This window comes from Crassostrea angulata, chromosome 3 (assembly GCF_025612915.1).
Source record: "Crassostrea angulata isolate pt1a10 chromosome 3, ASM2561291v2, whole genome shotgun sequence".
NCBI lineage: Eukaryota > Metazoa > Mollusca > Bivalvia > Ostreida > Ostreidae > Magallana > Magallana angulata.
The window spans coordinates 17,080,117-17,106,497 of NC_069113.1; the positions used below are offsets into that span (position 1 = coordinate 17,080,117).

General features: G+C 35.0%; 3 protein-coding genes across 3 annotated transcripts in view; 1 reads left to right on the forward strand and 2 right to left on the reverse strand.

Moving 5' to 3' along the window:
* The window catches only part of LOC128176402 (uncharacterized), a 30,997-nt gene extending 24,561 nt beyond the window's left edge, over nt 1–6,436 (reverse strand). Inside the window, exon 1 of the transcript XR_008242785.1 lies at nt 6,299–6,436. The gene's annotated coding sequence lies outside the window, so the exon portion shown is untranslated. The remainder of the gene's footprint in view (nt 1–6,298) is intronic.
* LOC128176401 (uncharacterized) lies at nt 5,097–7,678 on the forward strand. The gene is made up of 2 exons (XM_052842702.1): nt 5,097–5,155; nt 6,132–7,678. Exons 1-2 carry the CDS (start codon nt 5,133–5,135, stop codon nt 6,985–6,987), a joined length of 879 nt encoding a protein of 292 aa, XP_052698662.1. The 5' UTR covers nt 5,097–5,132; the 3' UTR covers nt 6,988–7,678.
* Nucleotides 7,283–17,190, reverse strand: LOC128176400 (DNA mismatch repair protein Msh3-like). The gene is made up of 21 exons (XM_052842701.1): nt 16,836–17,190; nt 16,085–16,633; nt 15,768–15,884; nt 15,284–15,403; nt 14,813–14,947; nt 14,194–14,360; nt 13,784–13,890; nt 13,516–13,630; nt 13,065–13,259; nt 12,574–12,709; nt 12,134–12,318; nt 11,744–11,912; nt 11,424–11,488; nt 11,084–11,200; nt 10,757–10,864; nt 10,233–10,347; nt 9,847–10,004; nt 9,251–9,437; nt 8,912–9,032; nt 8,250–8,418; nt 7,283–7,421 (listed from the first exon to the last, which is right to left on the reverse strand). Exons 1-21 carry the CDS (start codon nt 17,028–17,030, stop codon nt 7,304–7,306), a joined length of 3,348 nt encoding a protein of 1,115 aa, XP_052698661.1. The 5' UTR covers nt 17,031–17,190; the 3' UTR covers nt 7,283–7,303.
* Nucleotides 17,191–26,381: the final 9,191 nt, after the last annotated feature.

Sequence of the window (26,381 nt, forward strand, 5' to 3'; positions counted from 1 at the left end):
CATTAATTTATGTCTGACGGTGTTCATTTACACTCAAATTTAATTAAATAAATACAAAATGGACAAACTTTGATAACATAAAATTAAAACAGTTCTTGTATTTACGGCTATATTAGCTCAAACACGTTCATATGCATGGAAGTGTGCGTCTCGGTGTGCGAATCTTGTGTATTAAATAACCGCTATGTAGTGCAGCCGTGGCTGAGATCCTCGGCCGTGGGCGAACGATAGATTACGTAAAGGTAAAACGCACAAACCCGCACAGCTTTCTTTTTCTCTGTCTACTTGCTATTTATCAAGAAACATTTCTACAGGTAAAAATCACTCAGGTGTAAAATTATGGTGCCCCGATAAAGCAGACCAATTTCGAAGCAATATTGACGTCCACGCTGTCAAATCTATTGAAAATTATTTGAATGAAATAAGTAATTCCCCCGGCGATCTCTGCAGTGACAATATCAATAAGGTAGTTAAAGACATCTGTACTGTATTTACAGATGCAGCCCGGGATACTTTTGGACCCTCACATTTCTCTCCTTGTATTGAAAAACATAATAAGCCTTGGTTCAATAGAGAGTGTAAATCTGCTAGAAAACAATATCATTTAGCAAAGAGCATGCACAACAAGTCTAAAACGGACGATAACAAAAATAAACTTAAAGAAAAAAGTAAAATTTATAAAAAAGCCATGGATAATGCTGTAAAAACATACAATACTGGTATAACCCGTAAACTTATGCAAATGCGATCAACTAATACAAAAGATTTTTGGAATATCCTGAACTCCTCAAAAAGGGATTCTAAGAGCCCGGTAAATATCAAAGATATGTTTGATTCCTTTAAAAATATCAATGAAGGTAGTCTGTCCCCTGATAGCGATACTCTCCACGAACCTCAGGTAGATGGAAGCTCTAACGAATTACTGAACTGCGAAATTATTGAGTCGGAAATAACCGACGCTGTAAAGAAACTCAAAAATGGTAAAGATCCCGGCTATGATAATATTGTTAATGAGTATATTGCCTCTACTTTGAATACATTCCTACCAATTTATAAGTTGTTTTTTAATGCTGTATTTGATAGTGGGCTGGTACCAGAGGAATGGCTAGTTGGTATTATTAAACCTATTTATAAGAACAAGGGTGATCCCACTTCTCCTGAAAACTACCGACCCATTACGTTACTAAGTTGTTTGGGTAAATTATTTACGTCCATTTTAAGTAAGCGTTTAGAATTGTATTCAGAAGAGATAGAACTGATCCATAATAACCAAGCGGGTTTCAGGAAAGGTTTTTCTACTTTAGACCACATTCTTACTTTACAATTTTTATCCAATACGTTAATGAAATGTAAGAAAAAACTGTTCTGTGCTTTTATAGATTTCAAACAGGCGTTTGACACAGTTTGGAGAAATGGTTTATGGTGCAAGCTCTTAAATTATGGTATTAATGGTAAATGTTTTAAATATATTACAAATATGTATAAAGGTATTAAATCACGCATCAAGATGAATGGCACGGTATCCGACTTTTTTTCTTGTAATGTTGGAGTCCGCCAAGGTGAAAATTTGTCACCATTTTTGTTTTCATTGTACATAAATGATTTAGAAAATTATCTTGTTGAAAAAAATATTGCTGGTCTGCAAAGTTTTACCACATCAATAGAAAGTGAATTATGTATATATATAAAACTAATTGTACTTCTTTATGCAGACGATACTGTTATCTTGGCGGAATCTGGCGATGATTTGCAGAACGCACTGAATGAGTTTGAATGTTATTGTAAAGAGTGGAAATTAAATGTTAATATAGATAAAACAAAAGTATTAATTTTTTCCAAAGGACGAATGTGTAAAAGAGTTTTTTATTTTAACGATAGAGTTTTAGAAATTGTTAAAGAATTTAAGTACCTTGGCATTATATTCTCAAGAACTGGTTCTTTTTTAAAAGCCAAAAAACATTTATGTGACCAAGCCCAAAAGGCAATGTATGGTGTCATTAGAAAAATTAGACAATTTAATCTACCAGTTACATGTCAGTTAGAACTCTTTGATAAAATGGTTGTACCTGTATTGCTGTATGGTTGCGAAGTATGGGGTTTTGAAAAACTTGATAGTATTGAACGTGTTCACCTAAAGTTTTTAAAGCACATTTTATGTTTAAAAAGTAGTACTCCAAACTATATGGTTTACGGAGAAACAGGTCGTTTTCCTTTATCTGTAATTGTATTTACTAGAATGGTATCATACTGGTGTAAATTAATTTCTAGTACTAATACTAGCATTACAAATATATTATACCGGTACTTGTTGAATCAGACTGAAAATACAACCAGTACTAACCCTTGGATTGATTGTATTCGTCATGTTTTTAACTCATGTGGTTTATCAAATGTCTGGCATAGTCAGTTTTTAAATATTGTTAATCAAAAATGGGTTTCAACGGCAGTTAAACAGAGATTACAAGATCAATTTATTCAAAAGTGGCATGCTGATATAAATAATTCATCAAAAGGAGTAATATATAAAATTTTTAAAACAAATTTTGGATATGAAAAATATTTAGATATTTTACCCCTGAAATTCAGAAAAATTCTAGGTAAATTTCGTACTTCAAATCACCATCTACCAGTTGAACTGGGAAGATGGGAGGGTATCCCATTAAATGAAAGATTTTGTCCTCTCTGTAATACAAAACGTATAGCCGATGAATTTCATTATATTTTAGAATGTGATGCAATATCACAAGTCCGGAACAAGTTTATAGACAAAAAATTTTCAGTTAGACCTAATGTGTTAAAATTTTCGTATCTTATGACAACATGTAACCTGAAATTGCTGAGAAAATTGTGTATTTTCATAACAAAGATATACGAGGTAGTCTGTCCTCCATGAGTTTCACTTTGTATAACTTTTCCTAACTCTATAACCTTTATATTAATATAATTGTTTACCTCTGATCAATTTATATGTATATTTTAATGTTATTTTTGTCCTCATGTACCATATGTTTGAAATGGTTTTGAGCGAATAAATGAACTTGAACTTGAACTTGACAGCTCAGAACCCAGGAAGCTTTGAAAAGATTGCAGTATAATGACCTTACTCTATCAAATAGAAGTTATTTATTTTAAACTTAAAAACCCACAATTGATCTATGTCTATTATTGCTTTAGATTGAAAATGACATTCCTTTATTAATTAACTGAACGATTTCTTAATTGACACCCAATCGTTTAATCCATAAAAAAAATATGTGTAATCAAAACGAAAACAATTCTTGAGTTCGCGGATAAATAAACTCATATATGAGAGACACAACTCTCGTGTATTAGATAACCGCTGACCGCTAGGTAGTCCAGCCGCGACCATGGTGACCGATTTTCTCGGCCGCGGGCGAGGGAGAGCTTACGTAATGGTACACACACACAGCTCTGATTCAAGGTAGATTTTAAATGCATCGAGTTAATAACTAAAATGTAATGCATAGATTTTTTTTCATTCCATATTTTGTGGTTTACTAGAAAAAAAAACAATCATTTGTTTCCCAAATCCAGTTTTTAAGGATTATAAGAACTTAACAACAATAACTTAAACTCCTAAAATAAAGCACGTATTCTAAAAAAAAAATTCTTATGAATTAATGCCGTTTGTATAAGCCAGCATACTTTCTGCGGTAACTTTATGCCAGTTGTACGCGCAAAGACTTTCGTTAACTTGTCAAATGAAAACAGGTACATGTTAACATGTAAAGCTTTTTACAGTCATACTACACAAATCTCATATAAAATAACTTTGTAACGACCTTTATGAGATCCCAACAAACAACTTTTCCAGCGACAGCCATATCAAAATCCTAACCGTTTTTGAGTTATTAAGCAAATTTTTTTAGGGACCATTGGCCCTTAATTTAAGGGGCCAGCCCTTTTTTATTGGTGTCAAATGAAAGCCCTTGATATTTTGCACAACTTTTATTCTACATGTCTTAACAAAATGTTTTTCGTTTAAAAGATATAAAGGAAAACATGTCTAAATTTTTGCACTTTTTTTAATCCTGTTTTTTGACCCCCTACCTTTTCCTAAATAAAAAACGTAATCTAAAAACAAAAACAGATGTGCACAACTACAATGTCTCTGTTATTCAAATTCGTTGGATTCCCATTCCCTGTCTCGGAGCCTTTGTCTGGAAACAAAAGGCCCTAAAAAAATTTAAAAGGGGAATAACTCTTTAACGGAAAGGGAATTCTACATTTTATGAATTGCTTAAGATAGTGTTTTGTAAAGTACATTAGCCCTGAAAATTTGAGCAAAAACCGTTCAGAAATGAGCAAGATATGAAGCCTCAAAGCTCGCGTCTAGGAAACAAAAAAAAAAAAAGAAAAATAAGAATAATCTTAATTTTTTCCCGCACAATAATAGAAAGGTCTTCCGTTGGAAACGGAAGACCTTAAAAAGAAAACAGAGCGTTCGAAATACGGTAGTACCGTACTGGTACATGTATATCGTGCGAATGTCAACGACGTAGCGAGTTATAAAATTCAATAATCGATCATACAATTTTTTTTACTCTGACGAAAATACAGTTAACAGAACAATAATGAATCATAAATGCATTTCCACAACCTGATAATAAACTCGTAGGCTTGGTACAAAATATTAAACATAACGGGGACTTGAATCGGATGTTACCCTATGGGCGAAAACGGATATCAAAAGGTCACACGACTAACCGTTTGCGCATAGAGATCTAGAGGGGATAAGAGGTTTTGAACCCTCTCCTTTGGAAATTCATTAAACTTACAAAATTTACAAAGAAAGGTTACTGAAAATAAGCATCCCCATCGCAAACAAAATTTCCCTCACACCCTAGTCCCGAGTGCCCTTTTGTAATGCGTTGAACTGAACATTCAGGTGACCTAATAACCTTATAATAAATACAGAATTACACACGCTGACTTTTAATTTTTGGCAGGGAGGGAGTTCAGCGTTTTCAGAGTTTAAATGCCCTTTTGTTAAACTCAATGGAACTGTCATATACACCAGCATTAACGATTTTTAAAGAAGATTGTATACATTAAATCCATAACAAAAACAGTATGTTCTCAGTCTGTTTCCAAACACGTCGGTGCTCAACATGGGGACTACCCCCGATCACTGGTAAGAAAAGAAAAACTTTATTTTTTTTTACCATAACTTAACAGAATACCGGTATACATGTATGTACTTAAATGACCATGCATGCTTTGCAAAAAAGATGAATGCCACGATGAAGACGAATGTTTCTTGTACTGAAGATTTGAAACTCTTAAGATTTTAAATGCTGCAATTTTTAATAAATAATTCACTTGCAAAATTTACATTGACGTGCTTAAAGAAAGGTTTACTCGTGAAAAAATAGTTCACTGTTTAGAAATGGGGGATAAAATTCATTGTAATAAAGCCGGAGTAAAGCCATTCTGTTGCTCGGATGGGAAGGGGGGGTGGGGGTCACTTCAAATTTTAGCTGTTATTAGGAAAATAAAAGGAGTTTTCGTACTTTTAGCCGGCCACAAAAGCCACCCCCCCCCCTTCCCCGAATTTTACGGACCTGGCTCATTCAATATTTTCAGATTGGAAAGATATCATAATAATAAGGCGACATTTTGTAATTTTTCCGTTATCCACACTTATAGCCACACAAAGTAAGTTGAAAACTATTCACTGAAATAGCCAACTTAAAAAAAAGTAATATTCGACACATATCAAATATTTTGCATAGGAACAAGCAAGTATACAAGTCAATATTCAGCTTTAATATTTCATAAGACCGTACAGAGCATATGCATATTGTGTAGGTACAGACTTTGTCCATACATTAAAAATTCGATGCGTCTTTTCTAAAATGTGCTTTATAAAAAAAGAGGGGGAATGGAGTCAAATCAATTCTGTAAAAAGAATGCTCATGTGAATGGGTGAACATGAGTTTGGTCATTCAAATGCTCTCTAATTTCATATAGGTTAGGGCCTATAGACTAACACAGGCACCTGACGTTACCCGATTTTTTATAATAGAAAAAAGTTAACCCCAACCTAATAATACACGCCTGTGTAGTCAAACAATACTAGTATTCTAAAAACCACCTCTTTGTTTCAGTTTGGCAAAGTACTGGAAGAAAAACAACCGACTGATAGGTTTTGTGGCTATTTTTACATTCTCGCTAGTTTACATCTTTTACAACTACGCTAACAACGACCTCGAAAAACATTTGATAGCTCCTAATCCATTACAAATTGAAAACAATCTTGACGATAAATACTCACAAGCGGGGCATGAGGCGGTGTTCGATATATTCCATAAAACTGGCGGCTTCTTTATAGAAATAGGAGCGTTCGATGGGGTTCACCACTCTAACACCCTCTGGTTGGAGCGAAAACATGGATGGTACGGTCTTCTGGTCGAAGCAAACCCCGACTTGTGTCGACAAATCGACAGCCACATGCGGAATGTCTGGAGACTGTGTGGATGTATCTCCAATACCGAAAAAAGTGTTGACTTCGTGAAGGACGACATCTTTGGCGCGAGAACTGATGCCGAGAAACCCGAACGGCTGCTTAACAGCCCCGAGGTCATAAAGGTGCCGTGCTACCCAATGATGTCTGTGCTGAATAAGATAGACGTGCATCACGTGCATTATCTTTCAATAGACGTGGAGGGATCGGAACTTCAGGTGCTGGAATCTCTGAGAGATGACCTAGTTTCTGGGAGATTGACCGTTGATGTTTGGACTATCGAGTTCTTGGTCAAAACTGGCACTTATGTTGATTTTACCAAAAGTGCTGATAAGCTAGAACAGATCAAGCGTTTCTTTGCTGAAGTGGGCGGATATTTTCCTCATTCTTCACTAAAACTCCCAGTGGGAGATGTTGTAGACATTGTGTTTGTTAACTTACAGACCTGGTGTAACGTTTCGGAAAATCGTTCTAGTTTACGCTGTAAAACAGATCCCTGAATTGCAGCTCCAAGAGCAGAGTTGACGACGCACATTGAATCAGATTACACATTTGTACGTTCATATTTAGAGAATGTATGTGCATGTGAACAAGCAAGTATGCAAGTCAATAATCAGCGTTGTTATTTCATACGACCTACAGTGTTTATGAATATTTTGTAGGTAGATGCTTTGTCACAGCTTCCATACTTTCAAAATTTGTTGTGTTAATCATGAACTGGTCAATGAAAAAAAAAACCCACTTTGTATGAAAAATTATTAATTTTATTTTCTATCGGCAGCAAAAATCCATACAACCACAGTGTCATTATTCAGTCTAACATTGATAATTTCTATCAGCTGCGTCATAAGATTTAATGAATGTCTTGGTATATTCAATCAATTCCTGGTCACGTGTTGTTGACATCAGGTTCTGGAAGGCCTCTAACTGAAATCTGAGAGAAAAATATACTTTTTGTAATTAAAAAGTTTTTAAAATGCTTAAGTTTTAAAAATGTTTTTAAAGTAGATGAGTTGAAGTCATCTTTATGCTCTACATGTATTTCTAATATTTAGAATCACAATTCATTAAAAAGGATATTGTATGTACCCTTTTCAATTTCCTATTAGAATACTTTGTTACATTCACTATATTAGGTGAATTGTAGACAACAGATTTATTGTTAGCATTTGTTACTGGGGGTGGTGTTATTTGGATGTGGAAAAAAAATAAATTGTATGAAACTACATGTATGTGTTGTATAGAAGGGTATGGAAATAACAACTCCTACATTTTCATGTTAACATCATTTAGTTAAATCCCCCAAGGACCTAAGACATGTGATACATGTACTGTAGAAGAACATATTTTCGTTGTTTTTTAACCAAATAAAATTCTGTTGGCATTTAATTTTGTTCTATCGTAATATCTTTGTATTCATTAATACTTTGGTTAAAAATTCGTCATGGATTTAGTGTTGTTGATTTATACATGTACATGTACTGCCAAAGAAAAAAATGAAATTAAATCCTCCACGAATATTTCTACTTCTACAGTATACTTAACAGTTACAGTCATTTCAAAAATATACATGTATGTTTAGTACCATATCTAACAGATTTTGATGCTGAGTAAATGGTCATTATAAAGCAATGTTGATAGGATCACTGGCCACAAATTATGTATATTTAAAACCTTTTGCTAAGTCCGATTCGACGAAACATTGATGCCAACAAATATTAATAAAACCACGGTATCCTGCATGGTGTTCTGAGGTACAAACCTTCTCTTCTGAATCCTCTCTTCTAACTGTGATGACAACAGCTCTGCTCCCTGGATGATGTCATGATGTATACCAGCAAGCCTGGCTACATTTAATCCATAACTCCGAGCTGCCATTCCTCGGACCAGTTGGTACAAGAAAGTAATGGTCTGCTTCCGGTCATCACTAGCTGCATTCAGCAATGGATAGAAAGGTTATAATGTCATCATTCTTACAATGTCAAATATTTAAAAAGCATATTTTATGTACATGTAAAGGAAATCTTATCACAAAGCTTACATATAAAATTGTTTCACAGTTGCACTTTCTCCTATATTATGTGTGTTACATAATGATCAGCATGATTCCAATACAAGTACATATTCACTATCACGTTATCCCTCTCAACATCTAGGTTGTTTAAAATATACAAATCACTACTACTAACTAGCATCATTATCATCTGCATGTAAACATTTAAATGACATTAATGGCAACTCAATACAATAACGCTAGCAAGGCAATTCTCAGATGGATTTCAACAAAATTAATCATCTAATATGATATAAATAGTGAGCAGGACTTGTGTGTGATATATTAGGTTAGAGTGCATGTTCATGCATTAATTTTTTTAACAGACCATTTTCTCATATCCCATATTTCAACTTATATCGAAACAGTACCTGATGTATCAGTTTCATTGACAATGAATCCCATGTGAAAGTTTCCAACATTAGTTGGGTAAAGCTTTTCATACTCAGCCAAAATAGGATAATGTGTAACAAATAATGTTAGACTCTGAATCTGAAATACCAAAAAAAATCTATGGTTAATAACAAATCTCAACATCATACTCATAATCTTAATATTATTTTCAAAATGCATTGTACAAGATTGCCAGTAGGTAGATCTTATTATTTTTCGCAGATTACGTTTAACTTTTTCGCAAACACAGTTGTGTGCAAAAGATAAATTCAATTAATGTTATTAATGCAATTTTTCATGTATTTTAAGTACTCTACCTTTGATATAAAGTAGTCCAGAGTGGCGTATGCGATGGCCACACCATCATGTGTACTGGTTCCCCTGCCCAGTTCATCCAGAATGACCAGGGAGCGGGAGGTGGCTTGAGATAAAATGTCCGACGTCTCCTGAAGTTCCACCATGAAGGTGCTACGCCCACTGAAAATCTCATCAGCCGCCCCCATCCTTGTAAACAGTCACAAACACTTTTAAAATACTCCTTTAGAACAAATACAGTTGTTGATCATGTCAAAACAGAAATTCTACACAAAATTTATTGCTTAATACAGTAACTTAAGAATAAGTACATGTACCAGAAACAACTTACAATCATGCAATGAATCAAACAAATGGCTCCCTACTTACAGTGAACCTGGCTAACAAAAAAACTCCTGAGAACCTATGAATTTATTTACTTTATCCCTATATCTTTGGATTCAAGAATTTTTAAAGAAGTTGTAAAAAAAATTCATAGTACCCCAAAAACTTTTGTACATCTTACATTTTCTACCAAGATTATTTATGTTCATGCATGAGTTTGACTCTCCTAATGTTCTGTACGTAAAAGATTGGGTCTTATCACTCTTTCATTTACCTTGTAAAAACAGCATCCAGGATGCCTAATCTAGCAGATTCGGCTGGTACATAGGATCCTATCTGAGCCAAGATACAGATGATGGCCACTTGTTTGATGTAGGAACTTTTACCTCCCATGTTGGGGCCTGTGATTATCATTACTCTCTCTGCAGAACCCTACTCATAACATGTGAAAAATTACACCCACAGATAAATTCATATGTGTATTACAGAGCTTTTATGTCATATATTTTTCAAATTGTGTTTTTGATTTTTACCTTTACCTTATTGGTAGAAATATATTGATATATAGCACACCCACACCCAGATGTGTATCATTGGACAAGTACTGACCCTCCTCAATGATACAGGTGTTACATAGAGCAGTATATTACACACACTTACCTGTAAATCTGTGTCATTGGCCACGTACTGGCCCCCCTCTCCAATCAGGTGCTGGATCACAGGGTGTCTACCTTGTCTGATCTCAATACACATATCATCAGCAACCAGTTCTGGCCTACAAACACATTGTCACAAAGACATTCATATACACATAAATGCTGTGTGCTTTAATGGCACTTCATATTTACCAATATACTCGTTGACATACAATTTAACACAGTACAATATAGCTATCCACCACGTCTATTTTAGGTACTTGGGATGAAATTCTACATCTTTTTTTTTTTTTGGTATAATTCAAAATCCTGATTTGAGGGTCTACCAGTATCATTATGTATTGATGTGATTCTACTGAGTGAAATATTGGCACACAATTAGTTTGCATTACTTGATGAACATCATAGAATAGAGTTTCAATTGTGATCAAATTCCAATTTATATATCACCTTATGTTAAATGTTTACGGACAGACATTAATCTGTAGAATGTAGATGAGTATGAACAATTTATTTGCAGTACTGTACCTGCAGAAGCCTTGACCCTTAGCCACAGAAGCCAAGGAAAACAAGCAATCAAAGGAAGCCAGATGATCTACTGCTTTTTTGTATCTCCTAAATCCATCATTAAACTGTCTGAAAAACACATCATGTTTTTTTATGAAAATCATCTTCACAAATTTCATTATTATTCTCTATGTCATTAAAAAAAACATTTTACATATAATGATACTGTATGTAATTGTCATTTAATATGAAACTACTTTGTAATGAACCTTTATTTCTTCAACAGTGATTACTTAATAAAAGATTTACAAGGTACACCAAAATGTAGATTCAAAATCAAGAGCTCACTGTAAAAATGACAGCCATGCTGCCTGGGAGTCTAGCACCAGCTGTTCCTGTAACTGGCTCAGTTCCTTCACTTTCTCCTGAATGAACGGCGAGTGAAATCTGCCCACAGCCTTTGTGCTGAGAATGAAAAGAATCTTGATAGATATTCTGTAGAAGCAGAAATATTCGTTGAGGATTTAATTTCGATATTTTAGTGCTATTTTTTTTTTTCAAAATCACTTATATATATGGTCATTGTTAAATAAAATGCAGTTTCTATTCCTTTTTAATTTGTCCTAATCTCACAATGCTTAAATATCTACATAAAATTTTACTAATACAAAAAAATGATTACTAGTACCTGTTGATTTTGAACCAGTCTTTGGGCACCAGGTTCATGTGGGCATTCTTCACTTCTATAAGATACTGAAGGCAAACCAAATTTCATATCAAAATATATGCTACACATGTTCTAAGTTAGAAAAAGCTGCAATTAATGTTTTCATTATTTCTATGATTTTTATTCAATAAGTCACATAGTTATATTAAGGACAGTGCAAAGCATCACTAAACAACAACCACGCCAGGCTGAATGAAAGTAATATACATATACATTAAGTAATTCTTTTTCAAAGTTTTATAACAAATTCAAAAGCAGAGTGATGAAAATTAAACACTAACCTCTACTCCCATTACTGTGACATATTCCAGAGATGGCTGACGAAGCGCGATTCTAACTTCCCGTCGATGATCAACGATTTCTCTCCTGACAGTCTCAATCTGATTCTTCCTCTTTCTAATGTCTGGGAAATCTTCCTCATTAGTGAAAATATTGGTCTTATCATTAGCTCTAAAACAAATAAAGTTTTCTGTATGGTTCTGCTATTGTATTGATAAAATGTGTGTCTGATACAGTCTTTGTGGAATAGCTAGACTATAAAAACCCTTTACTATACAAATTATTTACTAATACATCTTTTTGGCAGTAAACATGTTTTTTATACATACATGTATATAATTACTGCTAAGTGTTGTCTAATACACATTATCATATTGTTCATTATAACTAACTTGACAGCAGCTTCGTTGAGTGCTTCCTTAAATTGCTTGACATCTGAGAGTAGAATTGGAATTTCACTGAATAAAGTAAGCAATAATGAGCAGGAATTCTCCGTCAACCATTTCTTCATGGCCTCGACTTCACATAGAGCTGCTGATAGGGACCTACAGACTGCATACAATTCTTGTACACTACACTGAAAGCAAATAGAAAAAAAAACCTGACATACATGTACACTGTTAATCTGTTATTTTTTTAATGTTCAGTGAAGCTTTCTTGCTTAATAAAGACTGTATCTTTCTACTATTGTCATTTATTTATCAAGATTTTTTTCTTACTGGCAAACAGGACAATATGCTTAGAAACAAAGATGTTAGGATAAGTTACATGTAATATGGAGTCATTATGCTTGATCAATTAGCTTTATTCAAATTAAATTTTTGAAACAAACCTTTTCATGGTATATTGAGCAAAGTCCTCTCTCTAAGTCTGGTGATTTTCCAAGGACACTCCTTAGTTTGGTTAAAACACTACAGTTGAAATTGTCTAGTATTGTATTCACTGCTTCCTGTCTCTGAAGAATTTCTCTGAAAACAGAAATGTACAGTATAACTTTTTTTTTTTTTTTATTTAGAGAAAATATTTTTAATGACTTGCAAAACACAATTTACTAGTATAACAGTCAAAGAACTCTTTTCAAGGAAAACATTTTTTATGCATTACTAGATAAACAATATTATTAAATACATGCGCATGTACATATATGTACAGCAAATGTGAAGCATAACGCTAATGCATTTAAGAATGTTTATCTACAAGTGTAACACTAAACAACTGTATAAAAAATATTTTTGCAAAGCCCTGCTAATTTCAGATATGTGGACAAACTGCCTTTAAAACTAGAGAACTTTATCAAGAAGTCTACAGCAACTTATTCCTTACTTGTTGTCCTTTAAGGGGCAGGCTAGCCAGGCCTTGAGTTTCCTGCTTCCATACTTTGTCACAGTCTGATTCATCAACCAATAGACAGAGTTCTTCTCTTTGCCATCGTTCTGGTTAGAGAAGAGTTCCAGATTTCTCACCGTGTTCCCAGGCAGATAAAGATACTTGGACTTTTCAGAAAACTGGCTGAAGTTACTGAAATGAATTGTTTACTCTTGTAAGAAATTATTTCATCTATGTTTCCTAACATTTTCTTTGTTTATACTTCAAAAAGCTAAAGATTTTCACTTTCTCACTTGATAATTGAGAATACAAAAATATTCATAAAAACAAGAATAGTTTAATGAATTAGCCTATGGTCAGTTAGTGTTTGGGAGGTTGGCCATTGTGTTTACAATAATGTTATTCCAAGAGAAGTTCCTACCAGCTCTTTCGACTCAATTACTAGTACCTTGTGTCCTGTAAAGCCTTCTGAAGGCCAAAATCTTCTAAATAATTCAGCACAGCAGCTAGACAGCTAATGACAGCATAGGGAAGATTGATCACTAGCTGTAGCACTGAGGGGTCTACAAAACATACACGCAGAGGCATATATACTACCATTAAATCCTAATGATAAATAGGAACATAGTTTTTTTTCCATAATCCCCAAAATATTTATGTCTTTATGCTTGAAACATTAAGCATGTATGTAAACACTCAAGATATATATAATCTACCTTTCGCATGCTTCTTGTAAAAGTCAGACACTCTTGTAAATGCTGATCTGAATTCAAACACCTCATCATCGCAAAACTCTTGTCGTAATCTATCATCATCAGTCGATCTGTGATAAAAGGTTCAGATAAGATTATTTTATTGAAAACTTACATTTGGACAAATCCCCTTTTAAAACCAGAACTCTTCAAAATCAACTTATTTTTATACATCTAAGGTAAATTCAATGTATTACATTTACCAATTTATCAATCTTAACTTCTATTACAACAACAATAACTGTTCTTGAAGATATTTTTCAATTTCAACAAAATTAAGTTCCTTAGGATAGAATCTAAACAGATTCATAATGTACCGGTATTTCTTTTTCTTGATATAAAAAAAATGTCTACATCTTTTCTAAGACAGTTACCTCATCGTTGCAATGTCTGACAATAGTTTCTGGGTGGCATCAGAGAGTGTCTTACTGCTGAGGAGTTCCACAGGCTGAATGTGGAGGATTCTTGTCTCCAGCTGACTCCGGAGATCCGAGTCTTCAAAGCTGTCATAGATTACGTCCCCCGTCGATGGCTGCACAGCCTAAAACACAAGAATACTGATGTAAAAATATTGTGTAAGCTGACTTATAATAAACAATAAGTCACAGACTTATAAGGAGAAGATATTCTATCAGAAATAATCCTCCTCAATTTAACAGGGTTACATTCATCATTATGATAAAGGGCTATGTGCGGTATTATGCATATCTCACCCCCAAAATTAAAGTTTTATAACGAGCTTTAAAAATAAGGTGGAAGATAGTTAAAATTGTATTGAAAATAAGGGTGTAAAAAGTTATCACCACAGTGACGTCATAACATAGAAATGATGTCATGAAGATTGCCTATTTTGATAATTTGATGTTTTGTAGCAAAATTTGGGTGTTTTCCGATGGTTTTTCCACTAGGAAACATCGAGCGCAGGCTTGCTTAAGTAACATTTTTTAGTATATTCAAACTCTACCTCTGTACCTGTATAAGTATCAGACTTACAAGGATACCTATAGTTTGGTGCTTGACGTCCCGGTCACAAGGAACATCATACACACACATCAGGTACTCGCTGCTACAGCTCTCCTCCACATTTATCTCCCCTTGAAGTTCCTCTGAGAAATTAACTGGGTCCACATGTTTGATACATTAAAGAAAATTCATAAACTCTTAGAGATACCTATACTCTCAAAGTTTGAATTGAGGCAAGGTTGCTGAACTTACTTCATATTTAATGTAAATGTTATAGAAAGAGGCAATATCTTACTCATAGCCTCTTGAATTAACAGTTTAATAACCAGTGATTTACTGATTAAAAATGATTAAATTTTGTGATAGATCATAAGTAGATTAACTTTGACATATATGAAGACCATTACAAGACAAGTTCATGGCAAAAAAAATCTGTGAGAATGAAATTAAAAGGGGAATAACCCATTAAACCCTCAAATTGGTAGAATCTACAGAGAGGATATCTTGACCAAACAAGGTAGACTTGGTGTACATGGCTGTTAGTTGTCGGGTGAACGGCCCACTTTTGTTGTCCCCACAGGCCTTCAGGGCCGCTGTCTCCATCTGCTTCACTACCCCCACCTACAAGAGAAAGCATTTCATCATATAAATCTTTACTAAGTATTAAGACAATAGCACCCACTTTGGGATATCCTGATGCTTCACTTTAATATCCAGCTAATTTAAGTAGGATTTAATTAGGAATAAAAGGAGTCCAGATAAACCAGGCTCCATTGTTAAGACATACATAATACATATAAATCATCTACTGGTAATCATCATATGTACCAGTATGTGTAAGGTTTTCAATTTATATGTGCATCTACTATGAAATATTTTGAATACGGTAGCAATTTTATCTCTGCATAAATGGTAAATACAGGTATATATTATGGTTGGTTTATCATTTGTACTGGCTAAATACCTAGAATATCAAATTCCAAACCTTATACCCCGCGGCTACTAGTCTCCTGACATGGACAAACAGGCGATGGACAGGGATGCTGGCCGTCATGAAGTTATGGTCCAGGTGGCAGTAGATCTTTAATACATGGGCAGCATTCTGGAAATTGGACATAAACTATACAGAATGAGTAAAACAGTACAAGTAGGTATGACAATTTTTCAAATTACTAATATTAATCTGATTTTGTAATAAACAGTCCTTCGGTATTTGTAGGATACATGTACTACCATAAAAAAGCTTTTAAAAAAATATAACAATCTCAATCATGTCAATGTTAGTACATATACAATACAAACCTCGGCATCTTCCCCAAAGAACCTGTACTTGTATCCACACTCCACAAACAGCAGTGTGTCTGGGTACTTCTCCTTTAGTTCTATATACTGCTGCTCTAGGGGAGTGTATTTGGTCTTGGTTCTTTTATTGACAGAGGTCTTTCCACTGTGCTTGCTCTGAGTGGCAGCAAACTTCTTTAAACTGAAACCCGGTTCTGAGGTAGAAGGTTCATCATCATCGTCACTTACAGGAATAACAGCATTTTTACCGACTTCATTCAGATCATTGTCAATACTAATGTTAACTATAGATTGCCTTGGGACATAGGATGTTATATCTCTGATCTCTGTAGAGTCTACGACCTCATCTGACTGAAACCTGTCTAGTTTGGTTTGAGTGGAGGCTGACAATCTGGTGTGTTTATCCTGCGTACTGAATTCTTCCTTGGATGAGATAGGTAGGTCATTTGAGGTAGAAGGTTGGTTATCACTGGAGCGGACACATTTTCTTTTGCTTTCATGTGTTACTTGGCCATTTTCTTTTAATCTTTTCTTTCCTCCTTTTTTACACTAAAAATTAGCAGTTAATATTAAGTGAATATAAATATTATGTGTAGATAAAAACAAATTTAAAAACATTGATGTAGGTGATTAGCCTAATTGTCTTGTAAATTATGCTATTTCAATGTATTGATTTGTCAGCACCAGTAGTGACCAACATAAAGCTTGAGTACTGCTTCAATCACCTATCCCCGGATTAGATCTGTCTTACCGCTGTATCTTGTTTCTTTAGTGATTCATCGTCAACAACGACGACAACAGGAGCATCCCCTCTCTCCTCTTGCGCAACGACAGGCGACTTGGGAGCCGAGAAGAACTTTGAAATTGTGATTTGTTTGGGTTTCCTCTCGCCACCTTTTTCAGCGACAGTCTTTAATCTAGTCAGACTTATTTTCTTTTTCGACATTTTAGACTTTATGGTCCTCTGATATGGATTGTGGTCTTGCAGAGACCAAAGTCAAGCTACTCAGCAATAAGCTACTCAGCAATAACGAAGTTTGTTTACATTTATCGACTATACAAACGGAATTTTCCGATCCCGATTAAAAAAAAAGATTTTTAAACAGAGCGCCTAGCGCCCAAACTAGGACTTGTTACACCCAAGGGACACCGGATTCTTGGGGGCACGGGTGTCCCCCCGGGATCCTCAGTCCCAAAACGGGCAATATTAACACCGATTTCTGGCGCCACGGCGCTGAGTAGACCCTATCATACTGTGAAATAGGGAGTCTAAACAGAGCGCCTATCGCCCAAACTAGGACTTGTTACACCCAAGGGACACCGGATTCTTGGGGGCACGGGTGTCCCCCCGGGATCCCCGGTCCCAAAACGGGCAATATTAACACCGATTTCTGGCGCCAGGGCGCTGAGTAGACCCTATCATACTGTGAAACAGGGAGTCTAAACACAGCGCCTAGCGCCCAAACTAGGACTTGTTACACCCAAGGGACACCGGATTCCTGGGGGCACGGGTGTCCCCCCGGGATCCCCGGTCCCAAAACGGGCAATATTAACACCGATTTCTGGCGCCAGGGCGCTGAGTAGACCCTATCATACTGTAAAATAGGGAGTCTAAACTGAGCGCCTAGCGCCCAAACTAGGACTTGTTACACCCAAAGGACACCGGATTCTTGGGGACACGGGTGTCCCCCCGGGATCCCCGGTCCCAAAACGGGCAATATTAACACCGATTTCTGGCGCCAGGGCGCTGAGTAGACCCTATCATACTGTGAAATAGGGAGTCTAAACTAGGCGTGAGGTTTTTATTATAAAATATAGTCCTTCTGATTTGTTTCGAAAGGTTCATAAATATTTCATTTTATATTTAATGAAAGATACTTTGATATATGTAATTAATGATATTTTGTGAATTATGTTAATTCATTGCATTAACTTGTGTTTTTCATTTTAACGGACTATTTTGTTGTCCTACCGATTCTATTTTTAGATCGGTGTTTTCCTGCTTCTGACGGTGATGCATTGAATTTTTTATTTAATGTTTCGTGATCATTTTCGAGACCTTTAATATAAATATTGTTATTTTTTAAGATGGTTTGATTTTAATTCACTTATTCATTTTCAAGACAAATATTAATGAATAACAAATTAATCGAAAGGTTTTAATTAGATTAAATTAATTTCTCCCAAATAGATAAGTAAAATGGTTTAATTCTATTGTTAATACTGTAAATTGATTTAAATGATACGATTTATTTTAGCGTGTAAGTAGTGTAATTTTTTTTTTTAGAATTTACTTGCCAAGTGGATATCACAATGTTTCAATGTTGAATATTGATACCAAAAGGCAAGAAATTTATACCCGGGATTTAATTTTAACAGCTTGAATTTCTTTTTTATCTCTGATGACCTGCGTCCATAAAAAATCTTGTTGAGAATTGACCCCAATTACAAAGGTTTGAACCGTCTCTGAACTGGAACTTGTTTTACGTAATTTAAATAAATAAACATATAATTAAAACTCTCAGACACTTTTTCGTGGTTATCTCAAAGGGATGTCTGACATTCTGAAGCACTTAATATAACAATTTCATTGACGAAAGTTTTCAAACTCTGAAAAATCTACAGGAAAGGACTGCACCTAATACATGTAGCTACCCTTACGCATGTAATCATCTGTTTGCTTGAGAAAAACTTATTCAATAAATTAAATTGAAGAAAAATTGCATGATCGACAAACTGTACTACAATTAAGTTGCTACATGTTGATATTCTTTAATGCATAATTTTTATTTATAGAAAAAACCGGGTATTTTTTCAATCTTGTTCATCATACATGTTTATAGTATATACATGTAACATGTAAACGTTTTACGAGTATATAGTACTTTAAACTACTCAAAAAAATACCGATTTATAAGATGAATATTGATAGTTACATGTACTATACATGTAGCATTGTAAAGGAATGAGTATGCATGGAAGTATACATGCAGCATGTTTCAAAACTAATGTATACGAAATCTGGGGTTTTTTTTGCCTGTAAATTTACTCAGATGAATATGACAATATTTTGAAAATACAGTTTATTGGGTGTAAGAACACAATTCACAATATCAAATACAACAGTTAATTTTGTATTTACACACATCAGAAAAATGTACAATACTTCTGAGAGTTTCCATTCACTGGGTAAGTGTTAAAATATAAAATAAAAATAAGGAAGTATTGTAAATTTTGTATTTACACACATCGTCAATTATAAGAAAGAGGATATTCCTGGACATAAAGGTACATTTAGTTCATGTAACCATATAAACCAATAGAAGAATTGTTCTTATTAAGAGGGTTCGATGGTCGTGGCCATTTTTAGACTGTTTTGATCTCCTTTGGAGGAAGAACTCTATATAAAATATAGGGAAATACTCAAATTTAAAAGGATGCATGCATGGATTTTTCTAAATTATAATTTATAGCTAGTAGATAAATCATATTTTAAAATCTTAGGAAGATCTGAGGGTTATTTTGTTGACCATCTAAAGAAATATGTTTAAAAAAAATAAAAATCACTAAACATAGCGAAAAAGAAAGCACTCAACCGTAACTATACCTTAGTGTAAGCACGCTTTGTTTGAATACAAGAATCATTAACTCTGTGTTACCTGAAATAGGTGCCACGTTAAAAAAAATCATGCCCTGCAAAAATTCTGCGTTTGCCTTTCCAGAAAGAGCATCTATAGGAAATGATACAATTGTGGGAGAAGTACTGCAAAGTAGATGCAATTAATTCTTTTCAAAGAACGTGTGCATTAGTGAAATTTTATGCAAAAAATGCTGTAGGTAGGTTTATAGATTAGAGAAAAATGTAGATGGGTCAGTTAGACAACTGCCAACAATTGCTAGTTCTATAAATGAATAACTGACAATATTCTATCATTCGATCCTGTTCAAGCTGTAGGGCTTTATTTCAGTATCGATACAATGACATTTTTCGAAATTAAATGTATCATCTCCAAAGAAATTAGTTGTTAAACGGGATTAGAAACGTCTTTACCGCCACGTTTACATTTACTTCAGAAAATATTATGCACGTTTTGAAAACAATTGCAAATTTTGCCTTATCCTTCCACATTAAGGACCACACCACGTACAATTGTTATGGAATAGATAAGTTCAAATACAAAAATAAAAAAAAATTCTTGTAAAAACATTGCTACTGATTAAAGCAAATGAATGTGTTCTTCTTGCTGATACGGATCTGTTTCATAAATTTTTATTTATCATGTTCAAAACTGAATAAGGAAAACAAAATACTCGTATACCCGATTTTTACCGTCATTGGGGACACGGCATAAGTTAGAATTACATCATCGTAATTATAATTCTATACGGGAATTAAGTAAAGTAAAACATTCATTATTTTTTAAAGATATTGTGTTAATGTTTCAATAGATGCATAAAACAATCTTTAAAATCGCGTCACGCGAGACTTTCGATAGTTGCTATTATGTCCCTTGTTGTAAATACATGTCCTGCAAAAATTCTGCGTTTGCCTTTCCAGAAAGAGCATCTATAGGAAATGATACAATTGTGGGGGAAGTACTGCAAAGTAGATGCAATTAATTCTTTTCAAAGAACGTGTGCATTAGTGAAATTTTATGCAAAAAATGCTGTAGGTAGGTTTATAGATTAGAGAAAAATGTAGATGGGTCAGTTAGACAACTGCCAACAATTGCTAGTTCTATAAATGAATAACTGACAATATTCTATCATTCGATCCTGTTCAAGCTGTAGGGCTTTATTTCAGTATCGATACAATGACATTTTTCGAAATTAAATGTATCATCTCCAAAGAAATTAGTTGTTAAACGGGATTAGAAACGTCTTTACCGCCACGTTTACATTTACTTCAGAAAATATTATGCACGTTTTGAAAACAATTGCAAATTTTGCCTTATCCTTCCACATTAAGGACCACACCACGTACAATTGTTATGGAATAGATAAGTTCAAATACAAAAATAAAAAAAAAATTCTTGTAAAAACATTGCTACTGATTAAAGCAAATGAATGTGTTCTTCTTGCTGATACGGATCTGTTTCATAAATTTTTATTTATCATGTTCAAAACTGAATAAGGAAAACAAAATACTCGTATACCCGATTTTTACCGTCATTGGGGACACGGCATAAGTTAGAATTACATCATCGTAATTATAATTCTATACGGGAATTAAGTAAAGTAAAACATTCATTATTTTTTAAAGATATTGTGTTAATGTTTCAATAGATGCATAAAACGATCTTTAAAATCGCGTCACGCGAGACTTTCGATAGTTGCTAAATTATGTCCCTTGTTGTAAATAAACGTATAAAAAGTACAGGTATCGTATTAAAGAAAGTGAACTGAAAATAAATTTAAAGATAATAAAGTAAAAAAAAAAGCGCCCATACTCATACTGCTCGGACAAAGACTGCACGTGAAACTTTATTTGCAATCACTATGCATTATGAGAACTGGAACCCAAGAGTTTTTAATGTGTATGGCTTAAAATTAAGATATGCTATTTCCAAAGACAGAAACCAATACCGGTCTTATAGGTCAATTCAATTGTAATAGACAATTGATCCTTTAGAACACAGCTAGGGTTAGGCATATGAGGTATATCTTGTCAAACTTGTCAAAAGTGATTTATCCAATACATCTAATTACCTAAATTAATTTCTATGTGTTCCATGATGCGTGGTTTAAGTTCCAGCATTGTCTATAAAAAACCAATGCAATAAATCGACAAAACGAAAATCATTATGCACTGACGAATACAGGTATATCCATCCTGGGGGTGTTATACATTGATTTTAATCCTTACCGGGTACTTGGTTTCCATTAAATTTTTATAAAAACTGAACCGAAAAGTGAAGGCGAAACCCTCCTATGGGGAAAAACTACTTTATAGTACCCCCTCCCCCAAGGAGGAAAGGCTACTACGGTATATAGCAGGTTTTCCAAGATATAGCAGGTTTTCCAGGGGGAAGCTACTTTGGGGAGAAACTGCTCTACAACACCGGTTTCAAGAATCAAAATTCCACGCTGCAGGTCAGTTTTCAACGGACTAGGGTCTTTACTCAACACCTTTGGTCTCAATATTTATATAAACGTTGAAAAATAATCATCGGGTCAATTTTGAACTCGTGTCAAAGTTTTTCATTTCTTCAGCATATTATACCCCCTTTAAACAAATCCTGGATCGTCCCTGACATATAGTACAAAGTTAAAAAACGCTGGATAATTTTAAAAAAAGAAACAAAGAAGATGGGGGAACAAGATAGCGCAAATGCCCATTTGGTTTTGTCGTAAAAAAAATTCAAATTATTTTTTTTTCAACCAAATATACTAGATGATGTTATATTACAAAGTTTACAAAAGCACAATCTCTAACTATATTCAGTTTTGAATATTTTAACAAACGATAAAAAAAAATTCTAAAGTTTTGTTGATACATGTATCGAACCCATAACCTAAAAACCTTAGCTCTATAATGTTACCTAATGTCTGGTGCTCTAACCACTGAGCCATTTCAATCACAACAAACTTCATCGTTAAATGCTAAATGCAATTTCAACCTCGAATTTACGGACTTGTGGTATGTCTTTAAAACGTTCAATTGTCGGGATATAAAATGACATTTTTAAAGTAAAGTGGGTCATCTCTCCACGTTTTGTTGATTGAAATCGGTTTGATTTCCTTTAAACCTTATACCGACTATGACAAAAATATGGAGCCTAGATCCACTCTATAAAAGAGAAGGCATTGGAGTTCTAAAAATGACACTATTTGGAGGTTTTGACACGCATACGCCACTTTAAACCAACCTATTCTAAATATTTAACACATTTAAAGGTTATAAATCGATGTTATGGTAAATATATATTGTTTTCAATATTTTAGAAAAAAAATTATGAGATTTGGTCATATTTTAATTTAAAGTTATATGTGGCGTATTTGGAGTAAAATTTTTGACATGAGTTTTAGTAAAAATATACACCATGTTTCTTATAATTAGACGTTTCACAAACTCTAGGCCCGTAAAACATGTTCTTTCTTTAGTTATTGCTACACGTCTGATGAATATTAATGTGATCGGCCATTTGTAACGCCACTGCGCATGAGTGCGGGAAAACCTAGTATTGAAAACACGATGGAAGAACAGTCTGTTTACAAATTAGAATCACGTTTTTCATGTCTTAAATTAGAAAATTCTCTAATATCAGATGATATTCGAAGCATTATTATTCCGTTATTCATCAATGTAGAACGATATAAATTGCTAATTATGTGTAATAAAGATGAAACACTATTTTAGCATCAACGACACGGTAAAATGAGTGAATACCCCCTCTCCTGAGGGATGCATGTACTGAGAGTGTTTAATTATTCTTTATTCAAAAATTTCTCTAAACGAAAATCCACTTGTGGACTGATTCATAACTTATAAAGTAAAGACATGGAACAGATGGAGCAAGAACAGATGGAGCACGTACGAACCTGACTAGCAAAACCCCTACAACTTCATGATAAAAACTGATGTTAATTCGGATTTAATTCCTATCCTATCAATCTACATGGTCTCCGATGACAATCTTCCCTTTGTTCATATCCTTGTTAGTCTGTCTCTCTTTTTGTTCTTGGCTAAATCTGTCAAACTTAACGGTATTACGGGTATACCTATATTTCTCGTCGTCGCCATTGTTGTTGTGATAGACTGAGCGTGGTATCACGTGGTTTATTCAAATGCTGTATTTATTGTGGACGCGAAAATAATTATAAATTTCTTTTATTAATTTCTATATCTCTTTAACCTGATTGATTTAAACTGCGTAATTTATTGTGAAGATGTATCTTTATATAACATATTGAAATAAACCAATCAATCAAATATTTCTGAGCATGAAAAAATAGGCCACATATACCTTTAAACATATCTTATCTATCCCCATATAGGCAGTTTACACGCCTTATTCACCCATCTTCTTTGACACAAGCGTCAAAAAATTACCACAAACCAGTTATTCCTGTAATGAAAATATATTTGATATGAAAAATGTCAAGTTTTTGCATTATATGACAATATTCACTCACATACTTATCGACAAAGATGTGTACATCGATATCAGCATATACACATCCGTATATCAGCATACGTGCATAAAAGATTATACGCCTTTACAGGTTATAGTTTGAAAAAAATCAACAAGATAAATTTCATAATTTTAAAACACTACAGAACACATCGAACACCTTTGTTACAAAAATAACTACATACTAAATACGTTTTGTAAAGCAAAATAATTTCCTTTTTAGTTGAATCCCTTTTTTGGTAATGATTTAATTGGAAAGTTAAAAAATACCACCACTTTTACTAAAATATGTTTAACTTTTTCTTATTTTTTTAATATTAGAATTTACGTATAATAAATTGTATAATAAAAAGAGTTGCCCCTCCCCCTACCTCCACACAACATTTTCTTGGGAGAATATAAAAACTAACGGAATTCACCTTTAAAAAGTTAAGGTACAATCTGTCTGTTTGCTTGTTTGTTCGTTTGTTTTTGCTCGTCAAGAAATCAGACGTTACATAGAGAGTTATACCGGGAGGTTTTTTTTGGTCCCCCATTTACAAACACGACTGCCTATATTGACACTTTTGGGGCCGGGGATCCCGGGGGGACACCCATGCCCCCAAGAATCCGGTGTCACATGGGTGTCACAAGTCCTAGATTGGGCGCTAGGCGCTTAGTTTAGATTCCCTATTTTACAGTATGATAGGGTCAACTCAGCGCCCTGGCGTCAGAAATCAGTGTTAATATTGCCCGTTTTTGGGAACGGGTATCCCGGGGGGACACCCGTGCCCCCAAGAATCCGGTGTCCCTTGGGTGTAACAAGTCCTAGTTTGGGCGCTAGGCGCTCTGTTTAGACTCCCTATTTTACTGTATGATAGGGTCTACTCAGCGCCCTGGCGCCAGAAATCGGTGTTATTATTGCCCGTTTTGGGACCGGGGATCCCGGGGGGACACCCGTGCCCCCAAGAATCCGGTGTCCCTTGGGTGTAACAAGTCCTAGTTTGGGCGCTAGGCGCTCTGTTTAGACTCCCTATTTTACAGTATGATAGGGTCTACTCAGCGCCCTGGCGCCAGAAATCGGTGTTATTATTGCCCGTTTTGGGACCGGGGATCCCGGGGGGACACCCGTGCCCCCAAGAATCCGGTGTCCCTTGGGTGTAACAAGTCCTAGTTTGGGCGCTAGGCGCTCTGTTTAGACTCCCTATTTCACAGTATGATAGGGTCTACTCAGCGCCCTGGCGCCAGAAATCGGTGTTAATATTGCCCGTTTTGGGACCGGGGATCCCGGGGGGACACCCGTGCCCCCAAGGATCCGGTGTCCCTTGGGTGTAACAAGTCCTAGTTTGGGCGCTAGGCGCTCTGTTTAGACTCCCTATTTTACAGTATGATAGGGTCTACTCAGCGCCCTGGCGCCAGAAATCGGTGTTAATATTGCTCGTGTTGGGACCGGGGATCCCGGGGGGACACCCGTGCCCCCAAGAATCCGGTGTCCCTTGGGTGTAACAAGTCCTAGTTTGGGCGCTAGGCGCTCTGTTTAGACTCCCTATTTCACAGTATGATAGGGTCTACTCAGCGCCCTGGCGCCAGAAATCGGTGTTAATATTGCCCGTTTTGGGACCGGGGATCCCGGGGGGACACCCGTGCCCCCAAGAATCCGGTGTCCCTTGGGTGTAACAAGTCCTAGTTTGGGCGCTAGGCGCTCTGTTTAGACTCCCTATTTTACAGTATGATAGGGTCTACTCAGCGCCCTGGCGCCAGAAATAACATGGTTTGAACAGGGACGTATAGTATATCGATACTGTAACTATATACGTCTATGAATTGATAAACTGATAAATGCATGCAGATTTCATTGGCACTTTTTAGCGTAGCTAAGGGCCTAGAACTGAAAGAATAACTTTCTGGCGGGTCCCAAATAAAAATCATGAGATTGGTGCTACATAATTTGCTGGCTTTGCATCGCCCTCTTTCAACATATTTCTGTAGACAGTCAGTAACAAACATAGTGAAAGTACTAAAAGTACTGGAAGTTTGGTTTTGCCAATGAAATCTGCATTTATCAATTCATTTCTTCAAAATCCGTTTTAAATTAATATTAAATTGGTTCAATTTATTCGACAATTGATTCGTAAAATTTGGTAAATCAAACATATTAAAATGAAACTATAGTGCTCTATATG